This window comes from Neomonachus schauinslandi, chromosome 4 (genome assembly GCF_002201575.2).
Source record: "Neomonachus schauinslandi chromosome 4, ASM220157v2, whole genome shotgun sequence".
NCBI lineage: Eukaryota > Metazoa > Chordata > Mammalia > Carnivora > Phocidae > Neomonachus > Neomonachus schauinslandi.
Genome location: NC_058406.1, coordinates 185,388,495 through 185,415,139, shown reverse-complemented (window position 1 = coordinate 185,415,139; position 26,645 = coordinate 185,388,495). Strand labels below are relative to the sequence as shown.

Sequence of the window (26,645 nt, the reverse complement as noted above, 5' to 3'; positions counted from 1 at the left end):
GCAACATCTCTGTTCATTTTTCTGCCTGTTTTTTTTTTTTTTTTTTTAAGATTTTATGTATCTTTTTTTAAAGTTTTTAATTTTCTTAAAGATTTTATTTATTTGAGATAGGGAAGGAGAGCAAGCGAGCGAGAGCACAAGAAGGGGGAGTGGCAGGCAGAGGGAGAAGCAGGCTCCTCACTAAGCAGGAAGCCTGATGTACGGGGCTCAGTCTCAGGACCCTGAGATCATGACCCGAGTCAGAGGCAGACATCCAACCGACTGAGCCACCCAGGCGCCCTATTTATCCATTTTAGAGTGAGAGCGTGAGCGAAGGCAGGGGGAGGGAGTCGGGGAAAGAATCTTAAGCAGATTCCTCACTGAGTGCGGAGACTGACGTGGGGCTCCATCCCACGACCCTGCGATCATGACCTGAGCCAAAACCAAGAGGTGGACACTCAACCGACTGAGCCACCAGTTGGCTGGCTTTTGAAATGGTGGATTTGTGGGCCAGAGTTTAAGCAGCTCAGCCAAGAGAATAGGACAGATTTCTGCTGGCTCCTGTTGCAGGGGAGAGTTTTGAGTTTGAGTCTAGCCAAGTTACTTATCCACAGCCTTCAAAGGAATGTAGCAGAATGTAGCGTCTCTGCAGCATATCATTTATACTGTGTAGGGTACCGCTTAGTATTATTAGAGTTTGTAAAATACAGGGAAGATGAAAATGTGACCCTTAGTCCAGAGAAAAGGCAGCAGTGGAGACTCACCCCAAGGTGATGACTGGTTGGAATCCTCAGGTGGGTGTAAGTGTGCTCGGGACGTAAAGGAAAACATGCTCATAGTGGGAAGTAGGAGATCTCAACAGAGAGAAACTGTTGAAGAAGAACCAAATGGAAATTCTGGAACTGAAAACTGTAATACCTGAGAAAATTAGGGGAGATGGGGGATGACGGAAGAAAGACTGAAGGCTTGGTTGGCAGAAATGATTCAAGAACAGAGAGGACAAAGATGGAGACCAGAAAGGGGCGGGGCCTTGGGACGCCGTGTCAGCAGGTCTGACGCACCTGTGATTGGGGTCCCAGAGGAGGGGAGCTAGAGCAGGGGGCATAAAAAATTTGTGCAGTACTAACTGAAAATTTCCCACGTGTTCTGAAAGACGTGTATGTACGGATTCATGGAGCTCAGTGGGGTCCAAGCAGGAGAAAGAGAAAGAAAACTTTGCTTCGGTTCATCATAGTCAGACTGCTAAAAATCAAGAGAAAGAGAAAATCTTGAAAGCACCCGGAGGAAAAGGAAGACATTTCACATCCCCAGTCACATGAAATGTCGCTGCCTTCTCTGCAGAAACAGGGGAATGACAGCCTCACAGCTCTGGAGGGCGGTGCGGGAGGAGTTAACCCAGAATTCTTTATTCAGCAAAAATATCCTGTAGAATAGAAGTGAAAGAGATTTTAGGTAAAATACAAGAGCATTTTAGGTAAAATACAAGAGCATTTATAAGAGCAAATACATCAGCAGCTTGCTGTAAGAAATGCTGAGGAAACTAAAGACAGTCCTTCAGGCGGAAGGGACGTGATACCATGTGAACACTCGGTCTTCAGGAAGGAAGGAAGAAGTGGTGAAATGGGAGGTAAAAATAAAGAGTTTTCCTTTTAATTCCCTTAAATACGACTGTTTACAGCGCGGAGCGGGGTTTACACTGTCTGTAGATGGGATGCACGTATCGTGTACTGTGAAGAGGCTCGGGCGCAAAGACACAGACGATTGCAAGGTTCTTTCTTACCTACGTGCTGAGCTTCTCATCCACTAGACTGAAAAGTTGGTGTGTCATGAAATCTCTAGAGCAGCCACTTACAAAATGATGCTAAAAAGTCAATACATAAATTAAAATGGAATGCAAGGCAGTATTCCGTTAGCTTGGCCAAAAGCAGGCAGGAACAGGGGTGCAGAGAAACAAGGAGGGGCAGAGACAGCGAGTAGTAACGTGGCACGTAAGGAATTATCTCAGCCATGTAAGGAATTCCACTATGCGCAAGTGGACAAAACAGGCCAGAGAGCGGGGTCGGCAGAATGGGTGAAGAAGAGCCATTGATGTGCTGAGAGCGACACCCACTCTTCGAATATGACACAGTGGCTTGAGAATGGACGGATCGAGATCTGCCGTGCGAGTAGGAAGCCCGAGTTCGCGGGGACGCGCATATCCACCTCAGACAAAGTGGACGTCAAGTAGAGACGGGCATTGCCGGCAAGAGAGGGGGCAGCTCACGGGATGAAAAGGTCAGTGATGAGGCACAACCGCTGGGAATGTGTGTGCTCCTGACAAACGGGGCTCGGGGATACATAAGGCAGAGATGAGCAGAATTCCAGATTTCGCTGCCATGCCCCCAGGGCAGGCCCAGCGGGTCCCGGGCAGGTCGTGGGTGCTGATCCCCCGGCACCTGGACCAGCAATGTGTGCGTTGCCTGAGCCAGGAGCCACGAAGACGTGACGCCAGGAGGGAGTGCTTGTGGCCAAGGAGGGTGCGGGGCAGGGGGGGTGGTGCGCGGCAGTTGGATGAGCCTCGGCATCTCACTGGAGAACGTGGGCTTGTCGGGAACCCGGCGTCTTGGGAGGGTTTGGTATCACCGGGTAGGTGGCTGCAGGCCTGGCAGGTGAGGGTGTTCCAGGGATGGAGGGGGCCAGCCACAGCCCCCCTGGACCGGAGCGGGGTTCACGGGCTGGCCTCTGCAGCCCGAGGATGGGTGAACAGAGGGTCGGTGGTTGGGGTCTTCTCGCCAGCCAGTCAGTGTTTATCAGTAAAGTTGTGCCATATTAAAAACCCCGACAAAAGTAAGAGTCCACGTACCCAGGGGTAAGAGCGCTTTCCGTTCTCTGTGAGACGGTGACCGTGTCGCACACGTGGGGTAGTTTCGCTCGCGGTCCTTCCTGGGCAGCGTGGGCCCGGCCTGGGTGGTTGCTGCTGCCCCCCTGCCTGCCCTTGCCAAGGAGAGGCAGGGCCCCAGGCCTGCCGCAGGAGCCAGGGCACGTCGCCGACACCCCCAGCAGTGCTGGGACATTGGTACCGTCTGCTGACGTGCAGCAGGGGCACGGTTCTGCCCGGTGCAGAGGCCGAAGAGACGCCTCGAACTGTGGACTGCGTGCGTGGGTGTTTAGTGGGAGGGTGCTTCCCTCTGCCGGACGAGTGCGGCTCCCAGTGGCGCACCCAGCACCCCGTTCCCCAGGGCCCGTGGTGCTGCAGCGCGCTAACCGGGGGATCGCTGGCGGCCCGGAGGCTGTCCTTGTCTGAGTAAACGTTTCATTGAGGTAGGACACAGGTGCACGGTGGCGGCCTGTGGCAGGGGGACGCGTCCCCAGTGACCCCCAGCCAGCTCAAGAAGAGAACACACCAGCCCCGAAGCCCCCACCCCTCCTAAGGGCCACCGCCGCCCTGGGATCGGCCAGTAGAACCCCCATTATCCACTTGGACTTCACGTCAGCGGACCGCACGTTGTGAGCCGCTCCGCGCCTGGCACGTGTGGGGTCCGGCTTGTGCGTTGCTGCAGCCTGGTCCCCCAGCTGAGTGTGGCGCTCTGGTGTGTGCAGTGTGCCGTTCCCCTGGCGACGGGCACGGGGTTTGTGCGATAGGGTGGCAGCAGGTAGTGCGAGGGGGTCCTACCTCCTCCCTGTGTGACCCCGTGCAGGTTACCTAACCTCTCTGAGCTTCACCCGGACAGTGGGCACAATAATCCCTACCTCCTGGGGCAGTTAGGAGGGTCAGAGCAGAGTGGATATCTGGTGCCAGGTAGAACACCTTGGCTCCAGCGGAACGCCAGCCCAGGCCTCCCCTCTCGTTGGCCCCTTGGCCTCTCGGAAGCCCACCGCGGGGGTCGTGGAGCCTGTCAGTGGCTGTGCGGCCCCCCAGCAGGACTCCTGTGATGGATTTCGGGCAGTGAGGCCCAGAACGGCCCAGAATAGCGGCGGGGGCGGTCCTCACTCCTGCCCCAGTTCTGGGCTGGTGCGGGTGCGGAGCCTGGGCCCCTGGTGCCGGTGAGGCGGCGTCGAGCAGCCGGAGGCGTGCGGCCCCGGTCAGCACTAGCGGCACCGCGGATGCCTGGTCTCTGTGTGTGCGCGGCCGCTCCAGGCTCTGCTGCGTCTAGCAAGTGCTGCTTGTCACACTTGGTGCCTGGCTGTCGGGGACGCCTGCTCCGAGGCCCAGGTGCTGGCCTCCGGCCCCCTGATGCTTCTCGGTCGGGCGTCGGTGGGTTTCAAATCTCCCAGTTCAGAGGTAGGCTCTTGGACCCCACGGTGCCTCCGCTGGCCCCGGGTGCAGGTGTGCACGTGTGTCTGTGCGTGCTCGCCCCGTGACAGCCGCCCCGTGTCTGCCGCAGGCCTTCCGGAGCAGTACTACAGCCTCACTTGGTTCCTGAGCCCCATCCTCGGCCTCATCTTCACGCCCATCATCGGCTCTGCCAGTGACCGCTGCACCCTGAGCTGGGGCCGCCGGCGGCCCTTCATCCTCGCCCTGTGCGTGGGCGTGCTCTTCGGCGTGGCACTCTTCCTAAACGGCTCTGCCATCGGTAAGTGTCCCTCCGCCGCGGCCCGGGAGACGGGCTGTGCTCTCGGCGCCGTAGGTCAGCCTGGCCGGCCGCGGGCTGGCGCAGGGCTTCCGGGCTGTCCTGGCAGGGCTGGGGCCGGGCCCCACGTGGGAACGCCGTGGGGACCCGTTCACAGGGAAGCACTTCCTGTTGTGACCCGCTGGTGTCCCCTGCGTATCTGACAGCGCGTCCTGTTTCCAGCGTTGTTTCAGAAATTCCCCCTTCTTTTTTCTCCTTTTCTCAGACTTGGTATTGAAAGTGGCCAGACCCAAGCCCATACTTGTTTTTTTGTCTCGTGTACTCATGGTTTGTTTTGCCTTTGTTGTTTTGTTTTGTAATTAAAGCCAGTCTATGTGGGAAAATAGTTTTTGCCCTGAGGGAGCCCATCAAAACCATTCAAAACAAGACCTTGTTTTCTGGCAGTGACTTTTTAAGACCGAGGCTTCATCTGTGTTCTCACGTATGCCAGTGGGCGCCAAGTCTGTGTCAAGTGAGGTGGAAGCGGTGACGTTGGATCACTCACGGAGAGGCCCCAGAAACCCTCGGTTTCTCAGGGGCCTGTGTGGGGCTGGGCTGGGTCCCAGGAAGGCCACTACAGCCGGCTGGCCAGAAGTCCAGAGGGAGCGAGGGTGCTGCTTTCCGGGAACCGTGGGCATGGGGCTGCTGGTGCTCTCAGCCTGTCCCCTTCAGCCTATGGAGCAGGTGTCCCTTGCCAGCACTTTGACCCAGAGAGAAAGCGTGGCGTTCTGCAAAGCTGTGTCTGTGGGGCCGGCATGGCAGTGACGTGGGGGCTCCGGCCCCCGCCTGGCACCCTGTCTAGCTATGCTCACGCTTCTCCTGGGCTTCTCCCCTGCACCTCCCATGCTGCAGCTAACTTGCCCCAGGGCCCAGGTTCTCTACCCACGGCCCCTCCGCATCCATGGGTACAGGATGCCAGCTGGCCTCATGGACCCAGCTGTAGCTCGGCCATCGGGGTACCAGGTCTCTGGGTTCACGGCAGGTGAGATGTGGCATGTGATTGCCGCTTCCTTTGAGTGCTTACAACCTGCTGAGGGAGGAATTGTCCTGGAAGTGGGGCCATTCCCGTCGCTCCTCAGAGCCGCACCTTTCTGGAACACGGGCTGCTCCCAGAATGTGCTTGACGACCCCGGGGCAGGTCATGAGCACGTCCGTGGGCTGGGGTGGTCTGTCACCAGAGGTCTGACTGTGGCCCTCCGCACAGCTGGCCCGTGTTTCTGGCTTGGTGCCTTGGGTGCGGTCCGAGTATGACACGTCATCAGTGTTGGCCTTGGAAGGTTCATTCTTCTTGGAAAATAAACACATGCTCACCACGGAGCATCAGTGAGACAAACTCAGTCTTCCGCTGGAAGGTGTGAAACTACAGTGGAGGACCAGGGAGACCCATCACGTGTTCAGTAAGCGCCGAAGGAGCAGCCCCGCAGGCCCTGGCCCCGTGTGGTGCGTGTGACTGTGTCACACATCGCCTTTTCTCCGAACACGGTCCTCCTTCCCCAGTGAAGGTTGGGGGGAGCAAGGATCATTTTCCCTTTTTAGTTGCAAAATGTGAAGGTAAGTAAGCTTTGAGGTTCACCGAACAGTTAATGTGACCGGGGAGCAGAAGTAACCCTGCAAATAACAGAAATGGAAAAAACAAGGCCTGTCTTCCGTACTGAACGTCTGTGCCCAGGTGCACGCCCCTTTCTGGCGTTGGCGAGAGCGTCCCCATCTCCCCTTGTAGGTGGCCGTCTGCTCTTAGGAGCTGAGATCTGACTGCCCCTGTATGTTTGGTCAGGTCTGTCCCTTGGCGATGTCCCCAACCGGCAGCCCATTGGCATCGTCCTCACAGTGCTGGGGGTGGTCGTCCTGGATTTCAGTGCCGACGCAACCGAGGGCCCCATCCGGGCCTACCTGCTGGATGTGGTGGACAGCGAGGAGCAGGACATGGCCCTTAACATCCACGCCTTCTCTGCTGGTGAGATCTTGCCCCTGGCCCCCAACCCTTACCCGGCTTGTCCCAGGTTGACCAGTGTAGGGGAGGCTGTTCCCAAGGCCCTCCTCCCCACATCGGGTGGCACTGGATGGTGCTGATCAGTGAGGCGGTGAGCAGGCTGCTGCTAACCTCCCCTTGTACTCGGGCACTGTTCACATCCGTTGGGAACAGCAGCTTCCTGAGCTTAAGGGATGGCGGTCAGTGCTGCCCAGAGTCCCGGGCAACCATCTGTTTCCTATCCTGGCAGAGAGCTGCTCCTGATTCCTTAGGCAGGAGCCTGTTAAGCCAGAACTCCAAACCTAGGGTCAACTGTAGTTTCTCATCTTGTTTTTCCTACCATTTACTCATTTTCCATCCCCAAAACTTGTCCTGACTCAGGACATAGCTACGAATGCTGGCTCTGGTCGCGATTGAGGGTGAGGGCCCTTCGAGATCTTTCCTAGCTGCCCCCCCACCCCCACCCCGGGAGGCAGGGTCAAGGTGCCCCACATTGCTCACGGGCTCCATCTGTCTCTCCCACCCACTCAGGCCTTGGCGGGGCCATCGGCTACGTGCTGGGGGGGCTGGACTGGACCCAGACCTTCTTGGGCGCCTGGTTCCGGACCCAGAACCAGGTGCTCTTCTTCTTCGCGGCCATCATCTTCGTGGTGTCGGTGGCCCTGCACCTGTTCAGCATCGAGGAGGAGCAGTACAGCCCCCAGCAGGAGCGGGGCGGGGAGGTGGCCGACGCCCTGCCCCCCACCGCCCGTGCGAACGTTCTGGATGGCGGCGTGGCCCTGTTCCCCGAGGAGGTGCAGTCAGAGCACGAGCTCACGCTGGACTACCTGAGCGTGGACATGGTGCGCAGCAAGAGTGACTCGGTGCTGCACGTGCCGGACGCCGCCCTGGACCTGGAGCCCGAGCTGCCCTTCCTGCCCGACATCGAGCCCTCCATCTTCCACGATGGCTCGTACCCCGGCACCCCCCGCAGCACCAGCCAGGAGCTCACCCGAGCCAGGCCGCCGCCCCGCCTGGCCTCACTGCTCAGGGAGACGGCGAAAGAGGACGAGACGCTGCTCGATAATCACTTGAATGAAGCCAAAGTGCCCAACGGCAGCGGTTCGCCGCCGAACGACGGCCCCGTGGGCTATAGCAGGGCGGACGGGAAGCCCGCCGCCGCGGCGGGCTCCATGAGGCGGCGCAGGCACATGTTCCGGCGGCAGGCCTCCAGCACCTTCTCCTACTACGGCAAGATCGGCTCCCACCGCTACCGCTACCGGCGGGCCAACGCCGTGGTGCTCATCAAGCCCTCGCGCAGCATGAGCGACCTGTACGAGCTGCAGAAGCGGCAGCGACAGCGCTGCCGGCGCCGGCACCAGAGCGGGGCCACCACGTCGAGCGGCGACACGGAGAGCGAGGAGGGCGAGGGCGAGACCACGGTGCGGCTGCTCTGGCTGTCCATGCTGAAGATGCCCCAGGAGCTGACGCGCCTGTGTCTCTGCCACCTGCTCACCTGGTTCTCCGTCATCGCCGAGGCCGTCTTCTACACCGACTTCATGGGCCAGGTCATCTTCGAAGGGGACCCCAAGGTGAGTGCCCGGGCGCGCGTGCCCGCGGCCGCGTCCGAGAGGCTGCTCCCGGGGCCCGTGGACTGGGTGCAGGCGGCCAGCGTGCAGCCCTGTTGCTGTGGTTGGAGGGCCACAGCGTCGCTGGGAACGCCGGGGGCTCCACGAGGCAGGAGCGGCTGCAGAGGCTTGGGGGGGGGGGGGCCCTGCCACTGCTGTGCACCAGCCTGCCCCAGGGCTCAGCGGCTCCACGGAGGGCCCCTCTGCCCCGCGGCCCGGCCCGGCCGGGACCTGCTTCTGTTCCCCGTGCCATCAGCTGGCGCCGACCTGTGGCTGCGTGGCCCGACATTGGGCCAGATGGCCTCAGCCCAGGCCCCGGCACAGGGCAGGGGCGAGGCTGGGGCGGGGCGGGGGGCGGTTAACACCACCTGCTCAGGGCCCAGCCGGGACTGTGGCTGAGTCTCCTGTCGGTCAGTGTAGCGTTCATCACTGTCTGTAAAGTGAACAGCCTGCCTGCAGTTGAGATGTAAAGTCACTTTCTTTGCCCAAAGGGTGTGGCACGTGAGCCCTGCCCCCCTGAACCCCAGTCTCATTTCTGGAACAGGCCCCCTCCAACTCGACCTCCTGGCAGGCCTACAACGCTGGCGTGAAGATGGGCTGCTGGGGCCTGGTGATTTACGCGGCCACTGGTGCAATTTGCTCAGGTAAGCGATCCTCAAGGTGGAGAAGCGTTGCTCCCTGGGCGATGCTCAGTGACGGGAAATAGGGCCAAGGTCATCGGGCTCAGAAGGCGGGCCTGACTTTGAACAGGACTGTTGTTCAGAGGCAGACATGTGGAAACTTGTGTGTCTCGAATTGGGCATCCCGAGACCCCATGCAGGCTGTCCTCTGTGTGTTGGTTCCTGCCCGGGGGCTCCTCAGAGAGGGTCTCTGCTGGGGATGGGGTCAGGGGAATGGGGGACTCCAGGAACCGTGCCCGCAAGCCTGGGAGAGGGGTCTTTTGCATCTCAGCCAGGAGGACGGGGAGAGGTGGTGCCGGCATCCCAAGACCTGTATGAGGGCGTGAGGTGTGTTTGCAGCTGTCAGGGTGGCTGTGAGAGCAGTTTGCCGTGGGGGAGAGGCCTTTCCCTGGAGGTGCAGTTTATTCTTGAGGATGGGGGTCGGGGTGACATGCTTAGGCACACCTTCCGGAAATGGGGCACAGTCAGGGTCCGGGGTCCCCTAAACAAGTCTGGCCTAGGTCCTGCCCATTCTCTACATGAACCGTGGAGGGGGAGGTCACCTTTGTTTCAGCCTGGCCTGGACCTGAGGATGGCCAAGGTGAAGGCCATGAAGCAGTGGGAAGCCCGCCTGACCGTCACCACAGCATTGTCTGTGTTTGACAGAGAAGTTCTCAGGAAGCCTCAGAGATGCTTCCTGGGGGAGGTAACGTTAAGCCGCTGGGTCAGAAGGGTCAGCAGGAGTCTGTCCCTCTAGACCCAGGGGTTTATCCGTGAGGAAACCAGCCACAACTCGAGATCCCACGTCAAGACTGGGTGTGGGGCTGGACTGGTGGGAAGGGTCTGGGCCAGGCCGGCCTGCGGGGCAGGGAAGCCCCAGGGAGCTGCAGGATGGGACCAGGCTCCGGGCTCTGGGACCCGGGAGGGCTCATGTCTGAGGTGCTGGAGCCCCGGGGAGTTGAGTGAGGCACGGTTTGCTGCAAGCTGTTGGGGGCGAGTGGGCCGCGATGTGGGGGCAGGTGGGCATCGAAGGAGCCTCCATGGAGTAGAGGCGGCGGGGTGCGGGGGGGGCGCCGGACAGGAGTGAGGTGGGCACGCAGCTCAGGGCCTTGTGGCCACACTCTCTCTACAGCCCTGTTACAGAAGTACTTGGACAACTACGATCTGAGCATCAGGGTCATCTACGTGCTGGGGACTCTGGGCTTCTCCATCGGCACAGCCGTGATGGCCATGTTTGCCAACGTCTATGTCGCCATGATCATGATCAGCACCATGGGCATAGTCTCCATGAGCATCTCCTACTGCCCCTACGCCCTGCTCGGGCAGTACCATGACATCAAGGAGGTGCGTCCGTGGCTGGGGGGGCGGGGGACAGTGGATGAGGTGCTGGGACACAAGGTCACCCGCCCAGAGTGTACGTCAGGTCACATCATCAGACCATCTGGCTCCAAAGCCCATGCTCTTCTCCACTCATCTCGAGGCAGAGCTCTGTGCCTTCCACTTGGGGGACATTTGGAGTGATCCCCCTAGGTCTCTGGTTCTGAAGGGACCCACAGAGCCGCCACCTGCCTGGGTCAGTCTGGGGCCCAGGCTTCCTGGCTGCAAGGCTCTGCACCCTCAGTGGCCTGGGCCACTGGTACCTGCCTGGAGGCTTCCGTTGCATCTTGAGGGATTTGGGCTGGCACCTATTTGTCCCCTCACAGACCCCTGAGGACTGCCAGCACTATCCTGTCCAGTCGAGCGTGAGGCACCTGGGTCAGTCTATGCCTTGAGTAGCTACATTTAAGAGGGAGTAGACAGGTGAAATCACTTTAATGGTGTATTTTGTTTACCGCAGTACATCCAAAACACCGTTATTTCAACACATTCAGTATAAAATATTGATTATTCTCCCCAAGTCTTGAAATGAGTGTGTATCTTACACCTACAGTTCCTCTCGACTCAGATCAGCCATCTTTCAAAGTGCTCAGTAGCCACAGTGCTGGTGTAGACCGTGGTTCTCAAACTTCAAACACAGACCCTAAAAGGAAAGGAAGAAACACAAAAAAGCTCGGATTTCTTTCTTCCTAAACCTAAACTATGTTTAATCTTCTCTTGCACAATTATAGAAGCAAAGTAAATCCACTGTGATTAGGTTCCTACCAAATACCAAACTAATGAAAATCCAAAGAACAGCATTATTTTTTAAATAAGCTTTTTAGTTGGAGCATAATATGACTACAAGAAAAGTACACAAACTGTAAGTGAAGAGCTTAGTGGATTTTTGGAAAACAAACTGGAAAAACTAATGCAGACCCAGAAACAACGGAAAGCTGGGCCTCGTCCTAACCTCTGACCCCGTGTAGTCATCTTGCCAGTGTTTGAACCTTGTGCGACTGGAATATCTGCTTTGACTTCACGCCTGTGCTTACAGAGGGCGGTTCTTCCTTTCCTTTCGTCTCTCCCCATCTGGCCACAGTCTGTGCTCCGTGCTGCTGGTGTTGGCATTGGGTGGCGCCCTTGTTTCTGGTCCCCCTGTCCTCTGGCTGGTCTGTCCTCAGACAAGTGTTCTACTGTTCTGAGTAGCTTCGTAGTAAGACCCGAAACCTGGTGCTGTGTGTCCTTCAACTTTGTTGTTCTTTATGATTGTCTTGGGTGTTCTTGACGGTTTACTTTTCATCTAAAAGTTAGATCAGTTTCTAGGCTTTTGCATTGGAAACACATTGATTAAATAGATCAATTTGGGGAGAGTTATAAACTTTATAGTACTGAGCCTTTCGACTCATAAATATGGTATATTCTATTAATTCTTACAGCATATCTGTGGATTCTTTTGGACATCATACACAATCACATCATCCGTGTGTAAGATTTATTTTTTCTTTTCCAATCCTTAATACATCTTTATTTTCCTTGCCTTATTGCAATGGCCAGAATCTCCAATACAATGTTGAATAGAAGTGGGACGGGGTCAGGGAGACAGGCTGAGTGGTCGCCAAGCAGCTGAGTGGAAGGCAAGTTTTGTTTCCAGACTTCTGAGCTAATATTTGAACCACAGGGATGTTGACCGACGGCTCAGCCCCCCACCTCCGCCACGGCCCTCACTCTTGTGCTCTCTTCTCTTGCAGTATGTGCACCACAGCCCCGGGAACTCCAGGCGCGGCTTTGGCATAGACTGCGCAATCCTCTCCTGCCAAGTGTACATCTCCCAGATCCTGGTGGCGTCCGCCCTCGGGGGCGTGGTGGACGCCGTTGGGAGCGTGCGTGTCATTCCCGTGGTGGCCTCCGTGGGCTCTTTCTTGGGCTTCCTGACAGCCACGTTCCTGGTGATCTACCCGGAGGTGTCTGAGGAGGCCAAGGAGGAGCAGAAAGGCCTGTCGCGCCAGCCGTCAGCTGACGGCGGGGACGGCGGCCAGAAGCCCACTGTGCTGACGCTCTCCCGGAAGCAGGGCCCGCAGGGGCTGGTGGAGACGGAGTCCGTGGTCTGAGCCTCGCCCCTGTGCACACACATTCCGGGGGGGGGTGGCGGGGGGGCGGCAGGGGTGGTCACTGTTGCTTTGGTGGCAGCACAGAGTCCCTTTACAACACGGGTGGGGGTGTGGTGGTGGTAGGGTAGGCCTGAGCCACTAGGCAAAGATACCACGCTAATTACTTTTTCCACAATTAAAAAAATCATTTGAAATATTTTTTTTTTAATTGAAAAGGATCTTCTAATTTCAACTCTTTTATTCCGCAGGTATATTACTCTGCATGTTTTTAAAATTTTAAGTCAGATTTACAATAGACACAAGCAGTTTAGAGAAAAGTAAGATTTTCATTTCCAAGGTTATAATTGAAAACAAAAGTATGTGCTGTCCTTCGTGTAGCCAGTGACTGAACCTTCCCACACCTCTCTGGACGCCTGCAGGCGTCGGGACTTTCTGTCAGATCTCACGTTTTGTTGGTGCTGCAGTTATTGGAGAGTATTTTTCTTCATCATCGTTTTAGAAAACCATTTTTTTTCTTTCAAAACTGGTTTCCTTAGAAGAAACAGCGTTTCTTCTTTTCCTCAGAGATTCTGACAGATGGCGCGAGTAGCAGGCCTGTCTCTGGGCAGTGGGAGGCGGCAGCCGCCCCCCACCCCCACACCCACCCCCACCCCCGGGGAGGCAGGGCCCCAGGGACCCCGTGGGCGGGAGAGGGTGATCGGAGGGTGACCTGCGGGGACGGCGGGCTGGGACGGGCACCCGCGGCGGGGCAGCGTTCCAACTAGCAGATGGGCCCCCTGGTAGGCGGGCGCGCGTGTCCATGCCCGGACCCCTGAGAGGTGGTGGACTCTTTCATTGCACTTTGACTCGTGTTTAAACCATTTGTTGGGGAAATCATGAGGGCAGAGCTCCAGGCGTGGCCTTGCCCCCTGGGTCCTGCCGCCAGGCCTACCTCGGGTGTGTGGGGCGCTGCCCCGGCGCGTGTGAACTCCTCATGCTGGGACTCCTCTGACCTCTTCTGACCTCTTCGCCTGCTCCCCCCACTGACGCTGGGACTGGAGCAGTGGCAAAGTGAAGCAAGTGTCTGGGCCCGAAGGAAGGTCCACTCCCCCAGAGGACTCTGGCGGTGTTTTCTGCTTTCAGCGTCTAAGCCAAACCCGGACTTTGGGGAAAGTACAGTCACGAAATGCTGCAGCTACTTGGGAATGCTTTCCAAACCACAGTCTCTTTATAACTGAGCAGTTTCTGCTTTTCTTACTTGGAATGGTCAGTCTAAGCTTCCTGGTGTCACCTGGACACAGACGACGGTAATACTTCGCTGCCTCAAGTTGTTTTTTAAATAAAGAACTTTAGGATGCATGAACAATCATGCTGCAATATGATCATTCTAAAGCAAATATATATACATACATATATATATATTTCAAGATGAGACTAAGCAGTTTTTAAATAAATTACTTGAATTTTCTGTGTATTCCAAGGACTGGCTGTCTAGCGTACTTGGCCAGCCTCTGGCCGCGCCGTGTCTCCCAGCCGCCGGTGGTGTGCTGTGCTGTGCTGTGCTGTGCAGGTCCTGTTTGCGTCTAAGGACCCGCGGGGCCCGTCCACTCGGGAGCCCAGGACCTCGGACGGCTGGCACCAGGACGCGAGCGTTTCCACATGTTCACGCGTGAGGCTGGCCGCGTGAATGTGGGGCTCGAACAGGGAGAGTCTGTCCTGCTGCTGGAAGTGCCGCTGGCCTGGGCACAAAGCCCCAGCCTCCTGCGCCAGCTGGGCTGGGCACCCTGGGCAGGTCCCTGTATCCAGTTCACCCCAGCCCCCGACGGCTCTGCGGCCCTGGGTCCCCCTGCGTTGGTTCTCAGGGCCCCAGGAGGGTCCTCCAGGGCACAGCCTCCGTCTAGCCAGCCTGCTCTCTAGGGGTCTCCCTGCGGCCAGAAAAGTGGGAAAAGTGGGCGGCAGGGGAGTGGACTGCGGGTGGTGGTGGAACAGTCCCGAATCCAGACGTGAAGTGAAGGAGCATGTGCCTCTGGGCCGCCCGCCTCCCCCCAGGGCCGGACTCACGAGGCCTGGCTGGGACTCGGCGTTTAGGCACGAGGGCCTTATGGTGGGACCACTGTCATCAAAGCGTGTTAGCCCTTGATGTCCCAGCCTTCCACTTCACCCTGCTCTGAAATACCAAGGACCCCAGAGGACACATGCCTGAGGCCCCTGTTAGAAGAGGAACAGTGCAGCCCTCCCAGGACCAGCCGGCCCGGGGCCGAGGTGCTTCAGTAGCTGTCGAACGTGGATGTTTAAGACCAGTCTTTCTCACTCCGTAGGTCTGGTCTGTGCAGACCTGCGAGGAGAGGGAGGTGCCTTGTGGTTTGGATCAGAGTCGGTCTCCGGAGCTGCCTTCCTGGGCCCTCGTCCCGGGTGTGAGCACAGAGGGGCGCCTCTGCCCGCCCTCGCGGTGACACGTCAGGATCGCACTGAGTGTCTTAAGAGCCGCGAGGAGGAGCCGGCCGTGGGCACAACGTGGTTGCGCTCTGTGGCTCGGCGGGGGAGGGAGGCGGTGTTTTCTAATGCGGTAGCTCAGGTGGGCCCCGGGGGGACGCAGGAGAATGTCCCAGAGCAGGCCATCTTTGGCCTGGTGACGGAGGGTTCTGTGACAGGCCCGCGTGTGCCCGCTGGGTGGGCTGGCAGGTGTCGATGCCCGGGACAGGGGTCCCGGGGTTTGTGGTCACAGGTCCGTGGGCTGGGAGTGTGGCCAGCAGTTGGTTGCTGTGTAGTGTAGACGGGCTTGTTACCAAAACAGGGTAACGTGGGTCTGATTTGCACTTTGGTTCCCTATAAAAGTCAATGAAGTAAAAAATCAAGGAGAAGACCCGAACCCGTGCAGCCGAAGTCTGGACTGTGCTGGAGCCGGGGTGGGGGGAGGCTGTCGTGTCAGGCCAGGCCGCCTGCCTCTGCACCCCTTCGTCCCTGTTCTGTTGGCAGAGCGCCGCTGTGACCCTCCGGGTGGCTGAGGGCAGGCGTCTCAGCCGGCAGCATCTGTGGCCCCCACCCCCCCCCACCCCCGGTTGGAGGTCCTGGAGCCCCTGTGAGCGCCAGGCTGGGCTGGCCAGCGCGCCCCCCCCCCCCCCCCGCCCAGAGGTGCTCAGGTGTGTTCTTTAAAGGTACCAGTGTGTGGGAAGTGGGTCTCTGACCCCCAAATCCCCAAAGGGCAACCGGTGTGTGGGGCTGCAGGAAGCAGGACGTGGAGGGGAGCTGAGCTCGGGCTGAGGGGCGGGGCTTCCTGTCCAGCCCCCCGGGGTGGCACAGCCTGGCAGCCTGTGATGGCTTCCGTGGGTGTCTGATGACTAGTTGAGGAGGTGCTGACTGTTCCCTTCGGGGTCTGATGGTGCCTGCAGCAGCTGGAGATGGCAGCACCTGTCACTGACCAAGCTTGTAAAACACCCGCAGTTCACGCCTGACCCACACCCGCTTCGCGAGAGACACTGTCCGGCTGACCCTCAGTGAGGGCGCTGGCAGCCCGTCCTCTGGGATGGCGCTGCTGGGGACAGACCCGTCTCGTCGTGTTGTATCTGCGGCCATCCATCTTCCTGCCCGCTTCCGGGCCACTTCCCGAGCACTCCTGGAGGGGGACTCAGCCCAGCGCCCACGGGGAGTGGGGTTGATGCGGCCCAGCCCTGCACACGCGGCCCATCTGGGGGCCCAGCCTCAAAGCTGCGCGTTACCTCCTCACGGGAAGCCAGCCGCCACCGTTCCGGCCGAACCCCGAGTCTTGAGATGGCCCCTTGGCCAGCCCATCCTCCGGAGCCGGCTGTTTCCACCGGGACCTCGGGCAGAGCTGAGTGCCCACCCCCCACCTGCTGAGTCCGCTGGCTCTCCCCTGGGCTGCCGGGGGCACGTCTCCTTGTGCCATGGACTGACACGGTCTCTTGGTGGCGGAAGGACCCGTTTGCTGGAAGTGCCTCTTGTTACGAGAAATTCCCCTGGCATCTCTGAACAACACTATTTAGTTCCATTGTGAACTGGCCACAGGACAACATTTCTTACCAACTTACTAAGTTGGGGCGGTGTACTAGCTCTTGCTGGTTTTAGCAACGATGTAAGTGTGTGTTAAACACATAGTGTTTTATGAGGAAAAGGGATTGTAAAGAAGAGTAATACCGCATATTAACTTTTTTTATTAGGTGGTGAGAAGTGGCCTGATGTCTGTGTGTCTGTACGCGGAGCCCTCGGTTGGTTGTGTTGTTTCCTTCCAGGTACGCTGAGCTTGTCGGCCTCGTTGTTGTGCACACGGCTGTTTGTGGAGCACTCCATCTCCACGCACGGGCCGGCCTGGCCTCCCCCCAGGGCCTCCCTGGGTCTGTTTTGCTGTAACTCTGCGGTTAAATCTTAATAAACCTTCCCTACCAGGTGACCACGTGGGTGTGTCTGAGTCACTTCCCCTCAGCCCCTCCCTGTGCCTGCAGCTGGGCTGGGGACCTAGGCCTGCCCTGCCCCCCTCCGGCCCGGGTGGGTCTCATGGGGGGAGGGCAGAGAGCCCCCAGGCCTGCCGCTGAGTGTGGACAAAGTATGGGCTCACCAAGTCTTCCGAGAACCTCACCCCACCCCCAGTTCCCAAGCCTGGGGGCCCAAGTTGGGACCCCCAGCACAGGCCACCTTCAGCCCGGGCCCCTCCAGGACAGCTCCCTCGGCCAGAGGCTCTGCCTGCCTCCCGGGGCCCAGGGGCGTCCAGGTAGGAGCCTGCTGGCTATGCCCAGAGGGCCGGCCCGGGGCTGGGGCCCCAGGACAGGTGTGGCCACAGGTCTGGCCCTCCCCTCCTGTGAAGAGGGGGAGCTGCTCAGAAGCTGGGCCTGCACCTCTGGCCACACAGGGAAGCAGCTGAAGCCTGAGGTTCGGGGTGCCTGCGTCTCAGGCTGGGTGGGGCTCTGGGCGGCAGAAGCTGCTGCCACCCCCTGGGGTGGCCCCGGAGGAAGGGGGGGGGAAGGGAGGGGAAGTTGGCCTTGCCCAAGGCCACACGGGCCAGGGATATCTGAACCCAGGGCGGGGCGCTGGGAGGGAGGGAGGGAGGGGCCGTGTGGTCCCGGCGGGGTCCCTGGGGAGGGGGTGGTGGCTGAGGCTGGAGGCCCCTGGAGCTCTGTGCAGCCTTCCTGCTGCCCCCACAACGCCCCCTGCCGCCCGCCCGGCCTCCGTGAGCCTCACCTGGTCCAGGTGTCCGGTGGCGGGCGGTGGGGGGAGGGGGCGGGGGGGGGCAGCCCGCCAGACTCCGCACATGCTGACGCAGAAACCACGTGTTGGTTTGGTTTGGTTTGGTTTTTAGAAAAAACGGAACCACACGTGCGTTTGCAATCGACATGTTCTGTTTCGCAAAATATTTGATCATCATATTCGTATGTATAGGTCTCCTACATCCTTTTAATAAGATGAACAGAGGGTTTTTGTTTTGGAGGTTTTCTGTTTTTTGTTAGTGAAGTTTATATCTGTCTACTGTGTATATCTCCTCTATCTTTCTAAAAATGCAGCACTAATTTACTTTTTCTGGGTGATGCACTTTAGGGTTTTCCTGGGAAGAATGGGACACCTCAAGTAGGACCTATGTAGACAAGAACAATTTATTTGTGAAACAGTTAAATTATTGAGAGAGCTCACATCTGCCTTCTAACTCCATCTGGAGAACACATTGGTTGTAATTATCAGTCTTTTCTTCGCTTCCACTAACATGGCTCTTTGACATCATTATGTTACTTGGTTCTTCCAACGAAATGGAAAGGAGGAGACTGTACTATAATTTTTAGATCTCTGAGTGGTTACTCAGAGACCAGAAGGCAGACACATGTGTTCTATTCCAGGCTCTTAGAAATGGTAGAAAACACACATACACTCCGACAAGGGTAGGAATCCTGGAAGGATGGAAAGCAATCAGACCGAAGAAGGAAACACAATCTGAAATGCTCACAGGGTAGTTTTGTGAAGGGTTGGAAGGAGGTTCCGTGGAGAGGGGGATTTGGAGGCAGCGCACATACCCCATAGCGCTCTGGCGGGGGTGGCCGCTCCGGGGGTGAGGGCCTTACCGAAGCGGCCTCTTGACCAGGCTCAGGAGGCTTTGGACTTGGCTGGGCCTGCACGGTACAAAGTGAGCAGAGACTTGGCATCATTTTGTTAATTTGAACACTGCATCAGTAAAGTATGTAACCGATGATTCATCGTGACTTGTTTCTTTGATTTCTTTTTTTTTTTTTTTTGCTTTAAAAATTAGGTATGGTATGATTTATATGCAATAAGATGGACCAATTTGAAGTGCACAATGCGATACGTTCTGACAAATGTATACAGTGTGTATCCACCACTGCAATCACGACCTCTGATGACAAACGCTTCTGCGGACAGCCCGGCAGTTCCACTCCTGGGGGTATGCCCGAGAGAAATGAAAACCTGTGTTCACACTCACACAAAAACTCCTATCACACGTGCTCACGGCAGGGTATTCTGTCACACGGAGAGGTTCCCTTGTGCCCCTCTGTAAGGCCTCTCCTCCCCCCACCGCTTATAAGTGTAACAACCACGGATCCGCTTCGTGTCGCTGTAGAATCACACAGTGTGCTTCGTTTCTCCTGCTCAGTTTACATTTTGGGGGCCCATGTTATTTCAAGTATCATTAATTTGTTCCCTTTTTGTTGTTGATCAGGATCCCATTAAATGACTATACTCCACAGAACAGTTGATGGACATTGAGATTGTTGCTACTTTTTGGTTATTGTGCCCAAAACTGCCCCAAACATTTGATCACAAGACTTTGGGTAGATGTAGAATTTCTGTTCTCATTAATAACTACCTAAGGGGGATTGCCGAGTCACGTGCTAGGTGTATTTTTAACGTTATAAAAAGCTACCGAACGTTCCCGGGGGGCCCCACGACTCTGCTCCCACAGCCATGAGCGAGGGCTCTAGAGGCTGCTGCATGTGCTTCCCAGCCCCCGGCCGGGCCAGCTCACCCAGGGTGGGCCAGTCCCCGACTGGGCGGCTCCCGCGAGCACTTGGACGCCAAGCATCTCTTCCTGGGCTTGCCGTTTGTACATCTTCAGTGAAATGTTGAACTGGATGTTCTGTCCTGGTTTTTAGTGCGTTTTTCTTATTATTAGGTTTTTAAGGCTGCAAGTCCTGATTACTATTTTCTCCTAGTCTCAGAGAGAAAGAAGTGTGCCTCGTTCCTGAGTTCCGAGGGAAAGACTGAGTCTCTGGCCATGAAGTACGACGGCGAGCTTTCGTCCTGAGCGGACGCTGAATTCCCTCATGGGCTCTTTCTGAATCTAGTGAAATGAGCATGTGTTCCTCGTTTTGAGTTTGTTAATACGGTGAATTACATCATGGTCTCGAATATCCTACCAGTTCTGGGATGAATTCTACTCAGTCATAGGTATTATCCTTTTCACTTATTGCTGGATTTTTTTAAAAATATTTTTATTTATTTATTTGAGAGAGAGAATGAGAGAGAGAGAGCATGAGAGGGGGGAGGGTCAGAGGGAGAAGCAGACTCCCTGCCGAGCAGGGAGCCCGATGTGGGACTCGATCCCGGGACTCCAGGATCATGACCTGAGCCGAAGGCAGTTGCTTAACCAACTGAGCCACCCAGGCGTCCCTGCTGGATTTTTTTTTTTAAGATTTTATTTACTTATTTGACAGAGAGACAACAAGAGAGGGAGCACAAGCAGGGGGAGTGGGAGAGGGAGACGCAGGCTTCCCGCGGAGCAGGGAGTCCGATGCGGGGCTCGATCCCAGGACCCTGGGATCATGACCTGAGCCGAAGGCAGACACTTAACCGACTGAGCCACCCAGGCGCCCCCAAATTCTTTTCTTTTCTTTTTTTTTTAAGATTTATTTATTTATTTATTTATTTATTTGACAGAGAGAGACACAGCGAGAGAGGAAACACAAGCAGGGGGAGTGGGAGAGGGAGAAGCAGGCTCCCCGCCGAGCAGGGAGCCCGACGCGGGGCTCAATCCCAGGACCCCGGGATCATGACCTGAGCCGAAGGCAGACGCTTAATGATTGAGCCACCCAGGCGCCCCCAAATTCTTTTTTTTTTTTTTTTAAGATTTTATTTACTTATTTGACGGAGAGACAACAAGAGAGGGAGCACAAGCAGGGGGAGTGGGAGAGGGAGAAGCAGACTTCCCGCGGAGCAGGGAGCCCGATGCGGGGCTCGATCCCAGGACCCTGGGATCATGACCTGAGCCGAAGGCAGACGCTTAACCAACTGAGCCACCCAGGTGCCACTATTGCTGGCTTTGAATTTCTAAAATGTTGTTAAAGATTTTAATGTTTATATTTATGAAGGGAAATGGTGTTTTTTTTTTCTTTGTAATGTCTGGTTTTGGTATCAAGGTAATATTGGTATCATAAAATGAGATAGGGAGGTGTTCACTCCTTATTTTTATGAAAAAAATTAGCATAGAAATTACATGTTATCCTTGTATGTTTGGAAGAATTCATCAGTGAATTTTTTAGAAGATTGATTTATTTATTTTAGAAAGAAAACATGTGAGGAGGGCGCAGAGCAGAGGGAGAGGGAGAATCCCAATCAGGCTCCATGCTAGCACAGAGCCCAATGCAGGGCTCTGTCCCACGACCCTGAGATCATGACCTGAGCCAAAACCAAGAGTGAGATGCTCAACCAACCCAGCCACTCAGGCGCCCCCACTGGTGAATTCTTTGTGAAATTGTCTTCATGTGAAGGTTTTAAACTATGGGTTAAATCTCTTGATTAGAAATGAGGCTCTTCAGGCTATTTCTTCTGGAATGAGCTTTGTTGGTTTGTGCCTTTGAAATAATGTTTACGTTCCAGCCATGTTGTCAGATTCATTGGCATCAAATTAAAAATATTCCCTTACTATCTTTTTCAACAGCTGTAGGATCCATAGTGATTTTTTTGTTCTGGTTTTTGATTGAGGTGAACTGACATACGACGACAGACACAGTGTGCGAGTCTGTGAGTTTTGACACATGCACACCCCTGAGTAACACACACGCATTCTGCACAGAACATCTTTCTCACTGCAGAAAGTTCTCTCTTGACGCCTTCCAGTTCAATCCAGTCCCACATTTACATTGATTAGATACCAGGCAACCACTGATAGGAACTTAGCATGGATTAATTTTGTCTGTTTTGGACTAAATGTGGATGGAAACAGAGTCTGTAGCCTTTCTGCCTGGCTGCTTTCGCTCATCGCACGGCCTCTGAGGGTGGTACACACCGCCAAGTGGGCCAGTCTCTTCACTGATGGGAGGACGCACCACATCCGTCTCTGGGTGATGGGCATCTCCAGTGTAGCCCTATTACAAATAAAGATGCTACGGACATACTCATAAGAGTCTCTTTGTAGACACAGGTTTTCGTTCCTCTTGGGTAAAAAAACGAGGTGAGGGGGGCGCCTGGGTGGCTCAGTCGGTTAAGCATCCAACTCTTGATTTCGGCTCAGGTCATGATCTCAGGGTCGTGAGATCAAGCCCCGTGTTGGGATCCCTGTTCACGTGGAGTCTGCTTGTGGTTTTCTCTCTCTCTCTCTAAAATAAATAAATCTTAAAAAAAAAAAAAAAAAAAACCAACCCCGAGGTGTGGAATCGTGGAGTTGTATGGTAGGTATGTGTCATTAAGAAATTGGCAAACAGGGGGCGCCTGGGTGGCTCAGTCGTTAAGCGTCTGCCTTCGGCTCAGGTCATGGTCCCAGGGTCCTGGGATCGAGCCGCGCATCGGGCTCCCTGCTCAGCGGGAAGCTTGCTTCTCCCTCTCTCGCTCCCCCTGCTTGTGTTCCCTCTCTCGCTGTGTCTCTCTCTGGCAAATAAATAAATAAAATAAAAAAGAAAGAAAGAAATTGGCAAACGGGCACCTGGGTGGCTCAGATGGTTAAGCGTCTGCCTTTGGCCCTGGTCATGATCTCGGGGTCCTGGGATGGAGCCCCGTGTCGGGCTCCCTGCTCAGTGGAGAGTCTGCTTCTCCTGCTCCCTCAGCCCCTCCCCGCGCTTGTGCTCCTGCTTGCTCTCTCTCAAATAAAATAAATCTTAAAAAAGTAAAAGAAACTGGCAAACAGTTCTGCCAAAGTGGCTGTGCTATTTTTATCCAGCAGTGGACGACTGCTGTCGTACACAGTAAATCCCATTTGCTGCGTATCCTCATCTATGTTCATTATTGTGACTCTTTAATATGAGCTATTCTTTTTTTTTTTTAAGATTTTATTTATTTATTCATGAAACACAGGGGGAGAGAGAGAGACGCAGAGGCAGAGAGAAGCAGGCTCCCCGCCGAGCAGGGAGCCCGATGCGGGACTCGATCCCAGGACCCCGGGATCACGACCCGAGCCGAAAGCAGACGCTTAACCATCTGAGCCACCCAGGCGCCCTAATGTGAGCTATTCTAATGACTATCAAGTAGTATTTCATTGTGGCTTAATGTCTTTCCTAAATGACTAATGATTTTAAGCATCTTTTCAAATTGGCATCTATATATCTTCATTAGTAAAGTATCCTTTGCCCATTTTTTAATTGGGCTGTTTGTCTTTGTATTGATTTGTAGAAGCTCTTTATGTGTCATGGGTATAAGTCTTCGTCAGATCCAGCATTGTAAATATTTCCTTCTAGGTTTGTTTTTTTTTAACTTCTTAATGATGTATTTTAATGATGTCCAATTTATCATTTTTTTTCCTATTTAGCTTTTATTGTGTTTTCTCTAAGATATCTTTATCTGTACCAAGGTTGCAAAGATATTCTGTGTTTGTTTCTAGAAGTTAAAGTTTTACATCTAGATGAACCACCTCGAATTAAATTTTTTGAAGTGAGATTAGGGTTGAGCTTCTTCCTATTTCCACACATTTATCCAGTTGTTACAGCACTATTTGTGGAAAAGATTTCCCTACTGAATTGTCTTGCAACTTTTGTTGAATATCAACTATCAATTGACAGTTGTATCAACTGATAGTCAGTTATGTGTATGTTTCTAGATCCTACTTTCTGTTCCATTGATCTATTTATGCCCACACTCTTACCATCTTAATCACTGTAGCTTTTGGGGAAGCTTTACATTACGTACTGTGAGTTCTCTAGCTCCAATCTTCTCCAAGGTTGACTATTCAACTTTGCATTTCCATGTGTGCGTGCACACCTGCGCATGTCAAATTGTCAACGTATGTATTTTTAAATTGTGTTGGGATTTGGATTGGAATTACATTGAATCTACTGGGCTGACTTGGAGAGAACATCTTTACAATATTTAATCTTCTCATCCATAAACATAGTATACTTTTTCATTTATTTAGGCCTTTTAAAATTTCTCTCAGCAGTGTTTTTGAGTTCAGTATACAGGTCTAGCACATCTTTTTCATTAAATTTATTTGTATCTGATGTGCTTTTAATGCTGTCGTAAGTCATATTTTTACATTTTCCAGTTGTTTGTTAATATAGAAATGCAGTGATTATTCTGTATTGACCTGTATCCCACGATCTTGCTAAATTTGCTTGGTCTAATACTTCCTTTAAAAAAAGATTCTTTAGGATTTATGTAATCGATAATGCTGGCTGTGTATAGTTTGTCCTTCCTGTCCAATCTTTTAATCATCTATTTTTGCCTTCGTGCCAAGGCCAAGACCTGCGGTGTGGTGTTGAATGGGGGGATGAAAGTGCACGTCCTTGCCCTGTTCCCAGTCTTGGAGGGGCGCAGCCGGTCTGCGGCCGTCAGGTGGGGACGTCCGTTGTGGGTTCCCGCAAGTGCCCTGTATCAGTCTGAGGATGTTTGCTTCTCAGTTTGCCAGGGTATGTATTGTGAACGATTATTTTATTCTGTCAGGTTTTTTTTTAAAGATTTTATTTATTTATTCATGAGAGACAGAGAGAGAGAGAGAGAGAGAGAGAGAGGGGCAGAGGGAGAAGCAGGCTCCCAAGGAGCAGGGAGCCTGATGTGGGACTCGATCCCAGGACTCTGGGATCATGACCTGAGCCGAAGGCAGACGCTTAACCATCTGAGCCACCCAGGTGCCCTATTCTGTCAGTTTTTTCCTGCATCTGTTGAGATAACCACTGTGGCTTTTCTCCTTTATTCTGTTAACATGTGGAATTTCCAGATTGTTTGTTGAATGTTAAATTAACTTCGCATTCCTGGAGCAAGCCCCACTTGGTCATGCTGTATTATCCTTTCAAAATGTTGCTGGATTCGGGGCGCCTGGGTGGCTCAGTCGGTTATGCGTCTGCCTTCGGCTCGGGTCATGGTCCCAGGGTCCTGGAATCGAGCCCCGCATCGGGCTCCCTGCTCAGCGGGAAGCCTGCTTCTCCCTCTCCCGCTCCCCCTGCTTGTGTTTCCTCTCTCGCTGTGTCTCTCTCTGTCAAATAAATAAATAAAATCTTTAAAAAAAAAAAAAAGTTGCTGGATTCAACTGGCTAATACTTTGTTCAGGCATTTTGCATCTATGTTCATGAGGGGAACCAATGTGTACTTTTATTTTCCTGTAAGATCTTTTGTCCGGTTTTAGTACAGCATCATGCTGGTCTCCTAAATGGGTCAGGAAGTGCTCCCTATCCTTCTGAAAGACTTCTGTGGGATTCTAGTATTCCATCCTAAAGAGTTTGTTAGAATTCACTAATGAAACCCACAGGGCCCGGGATTTCCTGTGCGGGAAGGTTTTTGACCAAAGTCAATTTCCTTAATAGATGTAGGACTATTAAGATTTTCTATTTCGGGCGCCTGGGTGGCTCAGTTGGTTAAGCGACTGCCTTCGGCTCAGGTCATGATCCTGGAGTCCCTGGATCGAGTCCCGTATCGGGCTCCCTGCTCAGCAGGGAGTCTGCTTCTCCCTCTGACCCTCCCCCGTCTCATGTACTCGCTCTCTCTCATTCTCTCTCTCTCAAATAAATAAATAAAATCTTTAAAAAAAAAAAAAAGATTTTCTATTTCTTCTTGCATTGGCTTCAGCTTCATACAGTTGTTTCTCAAGGACTTTGTACATTTTACCAAATTTATTGCCATAAAGTTGTTCACTTACTGTTTTTTTTTTTTAAAGATTTTATTTATTTATTTGAGAGAGAATGAGAGAGAGCGAGCACATGAGAAGGGGGAGGGTCAGAGGGCGAAGCAGACTCCCCGCCGAGCAGGGAGCGTGATGCGGGACTCGATCCCGGGACTCCAGGATCATGACCTGAGCCGAAGGCAGTTGCTTAACCAACTGAGCCACCCAGGCACCCTCACCTACTGTTTTGATGAGATTTCAGCCTGCCTTTCGTTCCTGACACTGGTGATTTGTGTCTGCTCCTTTTCTCTTGATTGGTTTTACGAGAGTTTACCAATTACTTTACAGAACCAACTTTTGGCTTTGTTGATTGCTGTCCATTTCATTGATTTTGGTCTTATCTTTGTTATTTCCCTCCTTTACATATTTTGGATTAAATATGCTTTTATCTTTTCTTATATTCTTATGATGGAAGTTTAATTTTAAACCTTTCTTCTAATAGAGGCGTTTAAAGTGGTAACTTTTCTTCTAAACACTGCTTTAACTGCATCCCACGAATTTTGTACTTTTTTAATTTCTTGTGTAATATTTTTATTTGACCCATAGGTTATTTGGAAGTAATGTTTAATTTCCAACATAATTTTAATTTGGGGATTTTGAGGGCATTGTTGCTGTTGATTTCTAATTGAAGTTTGGTGTGGTCTGAGAACATATTCTGTAAGATTTAAATCTTTTCACACTTATTTTATGGTCCAGCGTATGATCTAGCTTGATGAACATTCTATGTACACTTGAAAAGGGGTATCCTGCTGTTGTGGGGTGTAGCGTTCTGTAACGTCAGGTCACACTGGTGGATGGTGTTGAACCTTCTATGCCGTCGCTGAGTTTTTGTTTACTGGTTCTCTCACTTACCGAGAGAAGGGTGTGAAAATCTCCTGACTCCTAGTGTGGATCTGTTGTTTTCTCCTATAGTTCTACCACGTCTGCTTCATGGGTCTTGAAGCTCTATTAAGTGCATATATATATGGGATTATTATGTCTTATGGATTAATAACAGTATCACAAGAACAGAATTGTCTTTTTGGCATTATGCACACCTGAGCTGGAGTCTATTTTGTCTGACGCGAATAGCGATACCACAACTGTGCTGTCTGCCTGGTGTGCTTGTTCCAGCTTTCACGGCGCCCCCCCCAACCCTCCGCCCCAGGTTGGTGTATTTAAAGCGCATCTCTTGTAGATGATGTGTGTGTTGGTCTATGTCTTCTTCCAAGGACACCTGTCATTGCATTTAGGGCCTGCCCTAAGCCAGGATGACCTCATCTTGGGATCTCCAGGGGATAGGGGACAGGACACAGGACACAGCCACAGGGCACAGGACATGGACTGGCCTTTCTGGGCCACTGCAGCTGCGGTCACGTGTTTA

General features: G+C 53.8%; 1 protein-coding gene across 2 annotated transcripts in view; it reads left to right on the top strand.

Moving 5' to 3' along the window:
- SLC45A4 (solute carrier family 45 member 4) overlaps nucleotides 1-13,723 on the top strand; it is a 33,779-nt gene extending 20,056 nt beyond the window's left edge. Inside the window, exons 2-8 of one of the 2 annotated variants that reach the window (XM_021688489.1) lie at nucleotides 4,344-4,532; nucleotides 6,343-6,522; nucleotides 7,069-8,108; nucleotides 8,689-8,788; nucleotides 9,936-10,147; nucleotides 11,911-12,264; nucleotides 12,690-13,723. In XM_021688489.1, coding sequence (XP_021544164.1) covers nucleotides 4,344-4,532; nucleotides 6,343-6,522; nucleotides 7,069-8,108; nucleotides 8,689-8,788; nucleotides 9,936-10,147; nucleotides 11,911-12,264; nucleotides 12,690-12,806 — 2,192 coding nt within the window. In that variant the 3' untranslated portion in view covers nucleotides 12,807-13,723. Of the gene's footprint in view, nucleotides 1-4,343; nucleotides 4,533-6,342; nucleotides 6,523-7,068; nucleotides 8,109-8,688; nucleotides 8,789-9,935; nucleotides 10,148-11,910 lie in introns of both variants that reach the window. The other variant, XM_021688488.2, reaches the window with a different exon arrangement.
- The last annotated feature ends 12,922 nt before the right edge of the window (nucleotides 13,724-26,645 follow it).